Raw genomic sequence first — 12,434 nt, 5'->3', positions numbered from 1 at the left:
AACGGCAAAGGCTGTTTACATTCCACATAAAAGTTCATTATCCTGCCAAACTGTGTGTGTGTGTGTGTGGGGCATACAAAAATCATTAAAAAGTTTAACACACACGTTTGTGAGACTGGCGAGCAGAGTGGAAAGAAGAAGGCTTCAAGTGCTTCATTAGCGACTTTCTCAAGTGTGTGTTGAGTCCTTCGGCCCAGCTGAAAAAATACAAAAAAAAAAAAAATAATAAAAACAACTCAAACTCCAAATCCTTGCAAGAGCAAGAAGCTTGCCGCATATGACCATTGTTTTGCGCGCTTCCGCCAGACGCCGCATTTTGTTTACTCCCCATCCCGTCTCGATGCCAAATCCAAGTCATTCCTCCCTGGAGTCCCTCGCAAAGTCAAGGACTCGACGCGGCGTCCCAGAACGCGCTGTGTTTTCGCCAGGACTCTCTTTGTTTCTGCTTTCCCAATCCCGAGCCCAACCCTTTACCCCCAATTTGCTCATTGCATTTCGACTTTTTTCTTACAGTTCGCTGGCTGGGTGGATGCGGTAATCTTCGTGTTCAGCCTGGAGAACGAGAGCAGCTTCAACACCGTCTACAACTACTATACGAAAATGGCGCATTTTCGGAACGGCCAGGACATACCGATGATTTTGGTGGGGACGCAAGGTAAGTTGTACTTAAGTATTTAAAAGGGATTGGTTTCGTTACGTGATGTCGTACTTGGTTTATTTAAAACTATATGTGCACCATAAGTGCATAAATATGTACCCATTTTAGATATTTTAAATGCAATATATACTTTTATTTTTTTAAGTAATTACATTTAATAATACGATAATTGTTTAGGCATTGTAAGGAATATATATTTAAATATATACATGTATACCAATTTTTGGTTTTAGAGAGATGTTAATTAATACATTATTTTATTAAGTTAAAAGGCATAACCTTTAAGGTTTTTGTAGATGATTTCAATAAAACTTAGTTAATAAAATACATAATTTCCACCAAGATATTAATGTAACATTATGATAATTAATTAGCAATTTTAAGGAATACTTATCAAAAGGTTTTATTTCACCAATTTTAATTAATTTCTTTTTCTCCATTTGCAGATGCCATTAGCGAGCGCAATCCTCGCGTGATTGACGACACCCGTGCCAGGAAGTTGGCCAGTGATTTGAAGCGCTGCTCCTACTACGAGACCTGTGCCACCTACGGCCTGAATGTGGAGCGTGTCTTTCAGGATGGTGAGTCCTTCCCTACTGAATTATTGCAGTTACAAATGTCTAACCGAAGTCTTGTACCTTATAGCCTGTCAAAAGATCCTCTCGCAGCGGCTGCCTTTGCCGCCTCAGGTGCAGCCGGCGAGACCCACAACGCCGCAGGGAAATCGCCTAGGACTGGCTCCCTACCAGGCGCCATCCACCAATGGGCAGCGCAGTCAGCAGCTGCCACTCCGGATGAGTGCGGACTTTGCCCAGGCGGAGCAGAAGCTGTGGTCCCTGCAGGCGACCACCAGCAGTTCCATCAACTCCACAACCACCACCACCACCAATGAGAACAACAACATCACCAAATACAATCCGGGAGCGGCTAGTTCGCTGCAAGGCGACTGCTCCCAAGTGCAGCTAAGGGATCCGCGCGATCTGGCGCCACCGCCGGGCAAGGAGCTGCCCACGCCCACCTCCACGCCCACGACGAGCCGCAAGAGTAGGCGGCGCTCCAACCTGTTCATCCCCTCCTCCTCGAAGAAGGCCGACAAGGAGAAGGAGCCGAAGGGCAGCGAGTTGGGCAGTGGCCGCTCCATACCCATCAAACAGGGCTACCTGTACAAGCGATCCAGCAAGTCCTTGAACAAGGAGTGGAAGAAGAAGTACGTGACCCTGTGCGACGATGGCCGGCTTACCTATCACCCCTCGCTGCACGACTACATGGACGATGTGCACGGCAAGGAGATTCCGCTGCAGTACGTCACCGTCAAGGTGCCGGGCCAGAAGCCGCGTGGCTCCAAGAGCATCATTACGAACAGTGCGCTGACCAGTTCCCTGATGGCCAATGGCCAGCGGGCTCAGAATACGCTGAGCGATGGCATCGGCTGCCTCACGCTGGCCAAGGACAATCAGCGCAAGCTGAGCGAGAAGCTGTCGCTGCTCGGCGCCGGATCCGGAGCAACTGGAGCCGGTGGCGAACCGCTGAAGTCGAACAGCTCACAGCAGACGAGCGGGGACGAGGGCATAGCCATGTCCAATTCAAATTCACAGACTTTCATTGCCGGTGGAGAGGCGGCCAACAAACTGGAGGCCCAGACGCCAAACGTGAAGAAGCGACATCGCCGCATGAAGAGCAGCAGTGTGAAGGCCAACGAGGCGGATGACAACGATGGCTACGAGTTCTACATCGTGTCGCTGGACTCCAAGCAGTGGCACTTCGAGGCCGCCAACTCCGAGGAGCGCGACGAGTGGGTGGCAGCCGTCGAGCAGGAGATCTTCAAGAGCCTGCAGAGCATCGAGAGCAGCAAGACCAAGCAGGCCACCAGCACGGATCTGGCCGCCATGCTGGCCATTCGCCAGCGGGTGCCCGGCAATGGGTTCTGCGTCGATTGTGGAGCGCCAAGTAAGTTGAAGTTTAAATTTTCTCGAAAAAAAAAGATTCCATCTAAAATGTTCACACAAATAACTATTTATCAAACGGAACATAAATTAAGATACATTTTTTTGATGGTGATTTTAAAATTTCAATAACGGTTGTTATCTTGGTGACCAACAAGCTAGTACAAACGTGAATTCTTTGGAAGATGATGTTTGTGTAGTATACTCATGTAACGACATCACTAAAGGCATTTTAAATGTTACTTTTAAATCATAAAAAAAGCTTTTGGTTTAATGTTGTAGTCTTTCCTTAAACCCCTAACTAACAATTGTGTTATCCTTTTTCCAGATCCTGAATGGGCTAGCTTGAACTTGGGCGTACTGATGTGCATCGAATGCTCGGGCGTGCATCGCAATCTTGGCTCGCATATATCCAAGGTTCGATCTCTGGGCCTGGATGACTGGCCGTAAGTTTTTTTGATTTATTTCCGACTTGATATCAGACTAACATATTCCCTAATGCCCATCCAGATCCCCCCATCTCAGTGTGATGCTGGCCATTGGCAACAGTCTGGCCAACTCCGTATGGGAGTCGAACACGAGGCAACGGGTGAAGCCCACGTCGCAGGCCAGTCGGGAGGAGAAGGAGCGATGGGTGCGCAGCAAGTACGAGGCCAAGGAGTTCCTCACCCCACTGGGCAATGGATCCTCAGCGCATCCCAGCCCGAGTCCGGGTCAGCAGCTGATTGAGGCTGTGATCAGGGCGGACATCAAGTCGATTGTGTCCATCTTGGCCAACTGCCCGTCCGAGGTGACCAATGCGAATGTGAGTGCCCGGGATGTGCGCACTCCACTGCTGCTGGCCTGTGCCATAGGCAATCTGGCCATAGCACAGCTGCTCATATGGGTAAGTTAACTTTAACATTAAACAAGAACTTTAACTTTTTGACTGAAATCTAATGGCCCCTGCAGGGGTATACAAAATTGAGTTGTTACTAATGTCTTTTGGTTCTTATTGCAGAACGGCGCCAACATTAAGCACACGGATCACGAGGGTCGCACTTGTTTGGCCTACGCTCGGGCGGCACAATCGCTGGCCACCGCCAAGTCGATCAAGGCCGCGGCAGCTGCCCAGGCGGGCACCACGATTCCGGCTCCCGCTCCGCCCACAAACGGTGGCATTCCTGCTCCCCAATACAATGTCGAGGACACGACGGCGCTGGTGGAGCTGCTCGAGGGATTGGGCTGCCCAGAGGCAGCTCCTCTTACGGCCAGTGGCACTTTGCCCAGGAGACGCGATACGCTGGGCACGCCCTACGAGAAGTCCGTCTCAGGTGTGATCTGAATTAGTTAAATTTGATATAAGATGGATGTGAATTTTCGTAGCAATTTGTACAATTCATTAGATTTTGTTGTTCGTAAAGGAACAAGTTTAAATTTGAACGGAAAAATTGTATAGCGTTTAGTGTTTAGGTTTTAGAAATGTTGTGCAAATGTTTTTAATATTATTATTATTTGGCGAACGTTGAATGGAAATTCACAAGTTTTATTTACGTTTTTTTTTTAGTTTGTTTAGTTTCTAAGCCAAAAAAAAACCTGTACAGCCTTGTTGTAATCTCAAGTGTATAATTTATTATTTTCGTATTACGTACTATTACTATTATTATTGTTTTTATCGTGTGCAGGTTTTTATATCGTTTGCAAAACAATTATTTAGTAATATTATCTTGTAACTCTCGATAACCATCAGCAGATTGCAAAAAGACTACGCAAAAAAGAAAAAAACATACTTATAAACATCTAACAATAGATACAAGCTGATGCAAAATATACGTATAAACGAAATGAATCTAAGATTAAAGCCAAAAACAAACTTATACTAAACAATATACACGAACATATATATATATTATATACATACATAGTTGAAATTGCTTGATAATCGGTTAAATCAAATGAACACGCCCCAAAATGTAGCTTATGCTGAACCAAACTCACAATTCACAAAATTCTTTGCTATATAAATTCCAACAAAAAAGAACTCGTTTAACGGACTATACTGCGGAATTAAACATTCTGATGGTATTTAATCTGAGTAGACAAAAATGTAATTGAAAGTATTTCAAAACTATTATACAAAATAGTTATAAATCAATCTATAAATATTACTATATGTATACACCCCCCTATATTGTGTACGCTATTTGTACGAATTACAAACCACACAACGTGACAAACTCAATTTAATTGGAAGGAAAAGTAGCACACAAAAATCACAAAACAAAAACAACAAAAGAAAAACCCTTCAATAAAAATCTATTAAACATTTTAAAATTTAAACTTTTATTTAACCATAAACGATTGGGTGTTTAACCAGGGATTAAATATCTTTCAGTTACATAAGTGGAAGATTTACCCGTCCAATTTTAATTAAAACAATATATTTGTGGTCGGGCGTTTTATTAATCGAACAAAATCTAACAAGCTTTCAAATTTGGAAACATTTAAAATGATGAAGAATTTTGTTTACATAGGTGCGGCATTTTTCCATCATTGTTGATGGGAAATTGCAATGTGTCCATAAACGAGACTTTAGTTAAGACTGCATTAAAATGTAAGTTGTAGGTTGTGTTATATATACCGTATATATTTTTTTTTGTAGAGAAGTTCACGTGGTTCGCCTAGTCAGAAGCGTGAAAATTAAAATTTACTCCGTCTGCCAAACCGAGAACGAAACACAACTGCAGGAAAGATCGAGAGGGAGGCATCGGATCCACACACATCCACATCCAACTCGACGCGGGAAGGGCGAAATCTTGAATACGGATTGGTACATCAAGCTAATAACCGATTAGAGGGTCGATCCATATCCTGGTCGCCGCCTCATCCCGCTCTTCATCCTCGTCCTCCTATCTGCTGCGAAGATCTCTTGTCCGTCGTGAACCGTTCAGGCCTCGCCTGCTGTTATCTTGAAAAATTGTTTTTTTTTTTTTTTGTAGGTTTTTTCCATGTGTTTTTTCTTTTGTGTTGTTTCGCTTTTGCCGTTTGTCCATTTAACATTAGCTGGGAAGTTGTCATCATTGTTTGTTTGCCATCGAGTTGAAAGTGAACGATTTTGATTGGTATTTTGTTTTGGTTTGGTCTAAACACAACAAGCAAATTCCACGCAATGCTGCTGCTGCTGCTTAGGCTGGGCATCAGTTTCGGTTTCGGTTTCATTTATTTGTTTATATTTTTTGGGGGAAACACGGGGCCACAACCGAGGCTGCAGCAGCTGGTTTGGATTTGCCGTCATCCACGGCTTTCGCTTCGTTAACTTTGGAACTCCATGTCGATTTGTGTTGGTTGTACAGAGAGAACATGCTCGTACCCTTTTTTAGCTTGCATTGCATCTGGTCTGCAGTTGCCTTTGCCGCCTTAGCGCCGCCCGCTATCTTAGCCGCTCCCCTTGGGCCCGTTCATTTTTTGTTGGCCTTGAATTTGGCGTAGAAGCTCTGGATCTGGGCATAGCGGACGGGTATCGAGTCCAGGATGCCGGTGTAGCTAAAGTTCTGCTGCTGGCGGTTCTTCTCGTGCAGATTATCGCCCGACAAGTACGTGACGACGCTCTTCTGCAGCTCGCTTACGTGCGGATCGGAGTGGTTGGCCACCAGGTGATTGCAGAACTGGGCAATCTGCAGGAAAACCGAGGCGTCACGATCTGCGGCCGCGGAAACACAAACGAAACCAAACAATTAGTTAGCACATTCAATGGTGATAAACTTAATTAACCAAACTCACCCATCTTGCGTGATATCTTGAGCAGGGAAAGCGGCTGACTTTCGTTATCGCGCTGGGCACGCAAGTGCCTATTGCCCTGCTTGAACTCCTGTTCCAGCCAACGGATGACATGGCGAACATTTTCGCTGCGTTTCTTCAAGTCATCCAATTCATTGAGCACTAAGTGGTAAAAGATAGTCGATTAGCATGGATTTTTGGGTGTGGGTTAAGGTGATTTCATATATATATAGACACAGTTGAATTAGAAAACAAATGTTTGTACTCATATCTCAAAAAAAAATCTTTGGGAACGGCAAATGCGAATGTTATGTCCTCATATCTTAGTAGTCAAACTACTTAATCGTCTGGATTATTATAAAATAGCGTACTCTAAACTAATTAGAGATTGTACAAGTTTTTCTAAAGATTAAAGTTTCTTTAAGGCCACACTCCATTGTGTTGGGCAAATGTGACTTTCCACATCGGTGATTTTGTGTCAAGCTAAGCGCCCCACCCTGCGGTTGGCGCACTCACCTGCATTCGGGATGAGGACAATGCACTTCTTGGTCCTCACCAACGACTTGACTATGCCATTGTATTCGGTCAATGCCTTCGAATCGACCACAACGAATGGGGACATCACCACATGGGCGGGACTGTCCCGCAGCTCCTCCTCCAGTGTCTCCACCTCGTTCTGCAGCCAGAGTTTGCCCATCAGCTCACACTTCTTCGACTTGGCCTCCGAGCGCTCCTCGTCCGCACCCGAGCTGGATTGCACGTTCAGTTTCTCGATGACGCTGTTTGTGGTCGTGGAGGCGGATGTTCCACCGGCCACGGAGGTTCCCGTTGCACTGGCTATGACCGCAGCCGCCTTCTCGGCATTACGATTCCGTAGGTAGCCCTTGCGCGGCACCTTGCGGCACTCCTCCACGGTGTCCTTCTCCTCATTGCTGGTGTAGCTTTTGCGGACAATGCCGTTCTTGCGATCCGAATAGCGACGCGTGCGACCCTCGTTCCGCTTTGTTCGATTGGTTTTTGGAGCGGTGCGACGCTCGCGACGACGGGAGCCGCCACCCTTCTTCTCCTCGCGCTGTTTCTTCTTCTGGGTCTCGGTGAAACGGCGCGTCTTCACGCAGAATCTGTAGTTGAACTTCTTCTGCTTGCAAATGAAGAAGCCAAAGTCGACCATTTTGAAAATACGGAGTATAGACTCCTCATGCGGAGTGACGCGCTCCCGAATGATGGTCTCCCAGTCCAGCGTGATCTGGGTGCTCTGGAAGATGTCGAAGTTCTTGAAGGCAAAGTCCTCGGTCAGTGGCACATTGGCCCGCACATCGAACAGCTCGACCAGGGAATCGCGCACATTGGCGGTGGTCAGAAGCTCGCGCTCAAAGTAAACCTTCCGGGTGAAGACATCAATGTTGCAGTAGTTTAGCAGCTTCATGATCTTGTGCACAAACTCCGGATTCGAATGGTAGCAACCGATGAGGATCTCGGGGTTGATGCGCAGCCAGTCGAACAGCATTTTCAGAGCTCTGATGGTCGGCTCATTGTGCAGACAGTCGATGACTATGTTGGGATTGATCTTGGTGTACTTGTTGCGATACACAAGCTTCTTGGGCGGCTCCGAGAAGCTGACGGGAGCAGGCGGAGCGGTCTGGACACCCTCCACTGGCTGCTTGGTCTGTGCCTCCTCTGCGCTCTTGAAATTCAGCTGCAGCACCTCAAAGCTACGCAGCAACTCCTCCGAGTCCACCTCCTGTGAGTTGGATCTGCGCTCCACTTCCTCGGGATACACGATTTTCTCCTCCTCAATGACCACATCTTCGTTGTCCGAGTAAACTAGGCCACCTCCTAAGCCGCCGCCACACTTGCGCTCCTTCTTGTTGTATGAAGCTGAAAATAGATATGTAATAAGTTAAGGAGTTTTCCTTAGTAACTTTACAAGAAATGGCATTTTTCGAAACATTTTTTTTACCGAAAACTACCAAAATGTTTTTAACAGTCAATATATATTCTTAATTAATGTTAAATATACTCCAACATGATTTAAATGCTCGCTCACCTGCTCCATAGTGCTCCTCGCCACATTGCTCCCCAGGATCAGCTGCATCGATGTCACTGAAGTCGGTGTCGAAGTTCGAGCTGAGATCTGTGTAGTCCTCCTCGTCGCTGTAGAAGTCCGTGTCCAGTTCGCTCTCGCTGTCGTAGCAGGAGCTGTCGTCCGACTGGGCGATCTTGCGACGGCGGCGGCGCAGACGCATTCCCCGACGCTTGCTCTTGCAGGAGAGTGGGGTCTTCAGGTCTGACTCCTTGGCCTCGTCGCTGGAGCGGGTGGAGACGGCCTCGCCGATCTTGTCGCCGTCGGCTGCTTCCTGGGTCTTTGCCTCCTCGCCGGAGTGCTGGCTGTCGCGTGAATCGGAGCTGCAGTCCTTGAGGGAATGCGGTCGCGGCATCATCTTCTTGTCCTTGCGCTCACATTCGCCCACAGCTGCCAGCCAGTTCTTGTACTCGTTGCGAGACTTGCGCACCACCGTGTCGAACTCCTGGAAACGCTGCTCGTACTCCTTTTGGAAGCGTTCGTTGTCCTGGGCGCGGGCCAAAATGGTCTGCTCGATGCTGACGATGCAGGCGTCCATAAGATCGGAACAGGCGGCCACCAGGAAGGCGTGCAGCGAGTAGACCTTGGGTGAGTTGATCATCTTCAGCTTGGACAGACAGAAGAACAGAATGGAGACTATCTTGAAGATACTTGGCTCCGGAACGCGCAGCTGCTGGGAGCAAAGGATCTTACGCAGATCGATCAGCACGCAGTGGCACAGGGCGTTGAAGTCCGGCACCTCCTTGTCGAAGAAGAATATGTCCACGATGAGATAGAACCGGGCGAAGAAGTCCTCGATGCTAAAGTCCAGCTTCTCGGGATCCATCTGCTCCAGGTATTCCGTGTGCTTGCCAAATAGCTTGTTCAGATTATTCTCGCTCAGTTCGAAGGGTATGATGCACACGAGGGAGTACAAATAGTGGTATGTGGAGTCCAAATCATGATTCTGGCCGTAGTACAGTGTTCCCAACTGATTCTGGGCCATGCCAATGGCCGGATTGAGCTTGAAGGCCTCCAGATAGTACTTGGCCACCTGCTCCTTGCTAATACTCAACTTGCTGTCGATGCGGAAGTCGAGGAAATAGCGATGCAGATCGCCCAGGCTGAGCAGCGACGAGTGTATGGTGTCCAGGGCAAAGGACACCGCCTCCAGGCTCTTATCCACCGCCTGAGTGCCCGAATGCGACGCCTCCTTGGTGTCCCCGATCATGTCGCTGATGTAGCCATCACTGATGATGGAGAAATCAATTAAGTACTTCAAGTCCAGGTCGTAAATCTCCTCCATGCGGGCAGACAATCTCTTGTAGTTGAAGATGCCGGCGCAAAGGAATCGCTCTAGCTTCTGCATGTTCTCCTGGGCGTTGGCCGCATCCTGACCCTGCTTGTGCCAGGTCTTCTTGACGAAGGCGATGAACTCGTAGTACCCACGACGCCACATCACCTCGCGCACCTTCTTGCCCACCGACTGGTAGTCCTTAAAGATGATCTGCTTGCACAGCTGCACCAGCAGCGAGCGCTTCTCCTCGATCTCGTGCTGGAACAGCTGGCCAACGGTCTGGACATTCTTCTTGGCATCGTCCAGTTGCTTGGAGGCGGTGTAGAGGGATCTGTTTGGGGAGTTTGATACTTTACTTCAGTGATTTCTTCTATGGAATGCTGGTTGTAATCGGTGCAGCGGTAGTTTCCCTGAGGCAATCTCAATGCTTGCATGTGCAGACCTGAATCCTTGCATGTACTGACATGAATCGGGGCATGTACAGCCGCTGCATCGTTTACAACATAGTTTTCTTACCTGTAGAGATCTTTTACCTCCTGGCTGAGGGTGCAGGTGCCATTATTGGGCTCCAATCCCCGACAGCGGTTTGTACCACTGTCCATGGCGCACTCGCTGGAGGTATTCGATCCTCCCGAGCTGAGTGTCGCCTCCATTTCAAGAGGAACTGCAAAATAAAGGTTAACAATATTAATATCCACGCAGCTGGTTTTTTCCGCAGCTGGCAACTCTGAGGCGGGAGATAAACAATCAAAAAAACAAAAAAAAACACGATGCCCGATTCCTCCAGCTGTTTCTCGAATTCCCCTCCGGATTTTTTGCTGACGAATTGTTTTTCGAAATAAATTTCTTTACTTTATTTTACGGCTCTGTTTTTGTTTTTGTTTCAACTTGTGACGCACACCCACACATGCGCGTTGTGTCTAAGTGTGCGGGAGAGTATGTATTATGGCGTAGTTTCGTTTTATTGAATAATCAATTAAACACACACATACATCCACTTTGCATCTGCTCGATGCTCTGGTATTTTCGATACTGCAATTGAGATTGCGAAATATTCCAATGCAATGCACTCCTGGCAGCTGCACTTGGGCACACAGGTAGAATGAAAAAACTAAAACTGGATTACCTGCGCGATTTGCATTACCTTTTATTCGATTCAGTTTCTGTTGTGTTGTGCGTGCGCTTCTGCAAATTTCACGTTTTCGCTCTTTTCCTTTGTTGAACAACAAAATGGCGCTTACACGGTCAGACTGCGCAGCAAAAATGTTCCGCTTGCGACATATGATGGAACGCTAATAAAATTTCGGCTGGCCTGCTGCTCCCTGCATAAATAACAGGAAATAATCCTTGAAAAATTCTGACTAAATGAGACCAGCTGTGTTGGGAAAAGTGTCGGGGATTTGGTTTTTCTGGGTTGTTTTGATACTTATATCGTGTCATGCCGCTTGATCGTGCACTTTCTCCTCGGTCTTTTCAGTGTTGGCTAACGATGGTTATCAATTATCGATGAAGGTGATTTATCGATTATTTTGTGATCGGAGCGCTTTTTAAATACTAGTATAAGAATTTGGCAATTATAAGCCACAGTCTGATATTCATAAGATTCATAGGGTCATAAGTATAAGTATTTTGTAATATTCAAACATGGTTAATCGCAAATATTTGTAAATGCAACTATTTACAGTCGCTAAAACTACGGTCTGGTGGAAAACGGTTTCGAGGGTTTTTGGTTTATATCATTTAATGAACAAAAAAATTATCAAAAAATAACTTAAGTCAATTAGATGTCAAGAGCTGGAGCTTTATCATCTATAGTTTTCTCAAGACGAAAGTCTATAGGATCATTTGGTATTCGTAGGCCATTTTGGGAATTACACAGAAACATGGCTTTATTGCCAGTTGTGTCGAGGGTAAGATTTCCAGAAAAGAGTTTCGGAGCGAGTGTCTGCAAGGTATGTAGCCATGGTGTTATATTCCGGTAATCCCTGTCGAGATCGTCAGCCGAATGTGCTTCAGGAATTATCTCGTCGGCATTCAGCAGGACATGATCGCTCCAAATGGCTCCCGGAATCGCATTGTCCTGCTCAAAGATTATCCTGTACGGCAATGGAGTTTCTGGCGAAGCCAACGCCACGACGGTTCTACGTAGATTTGAGTAGATCACATTCTCGGCGCGTGGGATGAAGTGCCCCTTGGAGTCGACTTTATCGGCGGGAAAAACCGGTAGGTAAGTAACATCATTGGCCTGCAATATGCCCACGTAATTAATCACCATTCTAAGCGGTTCCGGAAGTTGAATGCTAAGACTTGCGGGTTCAAAATTTGGATCAACTTTGAGATATGCAACGTGCTCCATATACCGGCAAATCGTTGGAAAAGCCCCCATCACCCGCCGTAACTTGGCTTCAAAAGCGGCCAGGCTAACGCGATATAGAGCGTAGATATCCGGGGTCCATAGGGCTTAAGATTGCGATACTCCCCGGTACACAGTCATTGCAACATTAAATCCTATGCCACGACTCGATATGCTGAGCATTAACGGCCATTTTACCATCTCATAATTGCCACCTCGAGTCTGACTTTTTTCGCCTTCGCTGGAATTTTCCATTTGAGAAACCTTGAGTAATATAGTAATAATTATTAAAGTTCACTTTTCTCTTACACTTTTTAGTGTTGGAAAACCAGCTTTCGATTACGATATTGTATCGATTTCTTTGT

The 12,434-nt window shown here is 46.6% G+C and overlaps 3 protein-coding genes across 6 annotated transcripts in view; 1 reads left to right on the top strand and 2 right to left on the bottom strand.

Annotated features, from left to right (window-relative positions):
* The window catches only part of LOC108149301 (centaurin-gamma-1A), a 57,668-nt gene extending 52,771 nt beyond the window's left edge, over positions 1–4,897 (top strand). For both annotated transcript variants that reach the window (XM_017276751.2, XM_017276752.2), the window contains exons 3-8: positions 514–655; positions 1,105–1,239; positions 1,304–2,605; positions 2,930–3,047; positions 3,112–3,487; positions 3,602–4,897. In XM_017276751.2, coding sequence (XP_017132240.1) covers positions 514–655; positions 1,105–1,239; positions 1,304–2,605; positions 2,930–3,047; positions 3,112–3,487; positions 3,602–3,925 — 2,397 coding nt within the window. In that variant the 3' untranslated portion in view covers positions 3,926–4,897. The remainder of the gene's footprint in view (positions 1–513; positions 656–1,104; positions 1,240–1,303; positions 2,606–2,929; positions 3,048–3,111; positions 3,488–3,601) is intronic.
* A 126-nt stretch (positions 4,898–5,023) lies between these two features.
* On the bottom strand, positions 5,024–11,036 carry LOC108149300 (protein SMG5). Of its 2 annotated transcripts, none has more exons than XM_017276749.2 (6): positions 10,861–11,036; positions 10,233–10,380; positions 8,405–10,047; positions 6,874–8,235; positions 6,361–6,519; positions 5,024–6,280 (listed from the first exon to the last, which is right to left on the bottom strand). In XM_017276749.2, the coding sequence occupies exons 2-6, from the start codon at positions 10,367–10,369 to the stop codon at positions 6,039–6,041; spliced, it is 3,543 nt and encodes a 1,180-aa protein (XP_017132238.1). In that variant the 5' UTR covers positions 10,370–10,380; positions 10,861–11,036; the 3' UTR covers positions 5,024–6,038. The 2 variants fall into 2 exon arrangements, with proteins under 2 accessions (XP_017132238.1, XP_017132237.1); XM_017276748.2 differs by lacking the exon at positions 10,861–11,036 and adding an exon at positions 10,709–10,791.
* A 415-nt stretch (positions 11,037–11,451) lies between these two features.
* Positions 11,452–12,360, bottom strand: LOC108149267. Of its 2 annotated transcripts, none has more exons than XM_041710345.1 (2): positions 12,028–12,360; positions 11,452–11,961 (listed from the first exon to the last, which is right to left on the bottom strand). In XM_041710345.1, the coding sequence occupies exons 1-2, from the start codon at positions 12,100–12,102 to the stop codon at positions 11,497–11,499; spliced, it is 540 nt and encodes a 179-aa protein (XP_041566279.1). In that variant the 5' UTR covers positions 12,103–12,360; the 3' UTR covers positions 11,452–11,496. The 2 variants fall into 2 exon arrangements, with proteins under 2 accessions (XP_041566279.1, XP_017132198.1); XM_017276709.2 differs by having other exon boundaries at positions 12,268–12,349.
* Between the last annotated feature and the right edge of the window lie 74 nt (positions 12,361–12,434).

This window comes from Drosophila elegans, unplaced genomic scaffold, assembly GCF_018152505.1.
Source record: "Drosophila elegans isolate 14027-0461.03 unplaced genomic scaffold, ASM1815250v1 contig_814, whole genome shotgun sequence".
In the NCBI taxonomy this organism is placed as follows: Eukaryota; Metazoa; Arthropoda; class Insecta; order Diptera; family Drosophilidae; genus Drosophila; species Drosophila elegans.
Note: the sequence above shows the minus strand (reverse complement) of the source record. Positions and strands in the feature narration are given on the sequence as shown.

Excerpts from the sequence above, each read along its gene's own strand:
- LOC108149267 (XM_041710345.1), bottom strand. The coding sequence starts at position 12,102 with ATGGGGGCTTTTCCAACGATTTGCCGGTATATGGAGCACGTTGCATAT. Across the intron at positions 11,962-12,027 it reads TTGATCCAAATTTTGAACCC|GCCAATGATGTTACTTACCT; the intron begins GCAAGTCTTAGC and ends GGCATATTGCAG.
- LOC108149300 (XM_017276748.2), bottom strand. Across the intron at positions 10,048-10,232 it reads GAGGTAAAAGATCTCTACAG|ATCCCTCTACACCGCCTCCA; the intron begins GTAAGAAAACTA and ends CTCCCCAAACAG. Across the intron at positions 6,520-6,873 it reads TGTCCTCATCCCGAATGCAG|TGCTCAATGAATTGGATGAC; the intron begins GTGAGTGCGCCA and ends TTTACCACTTAG.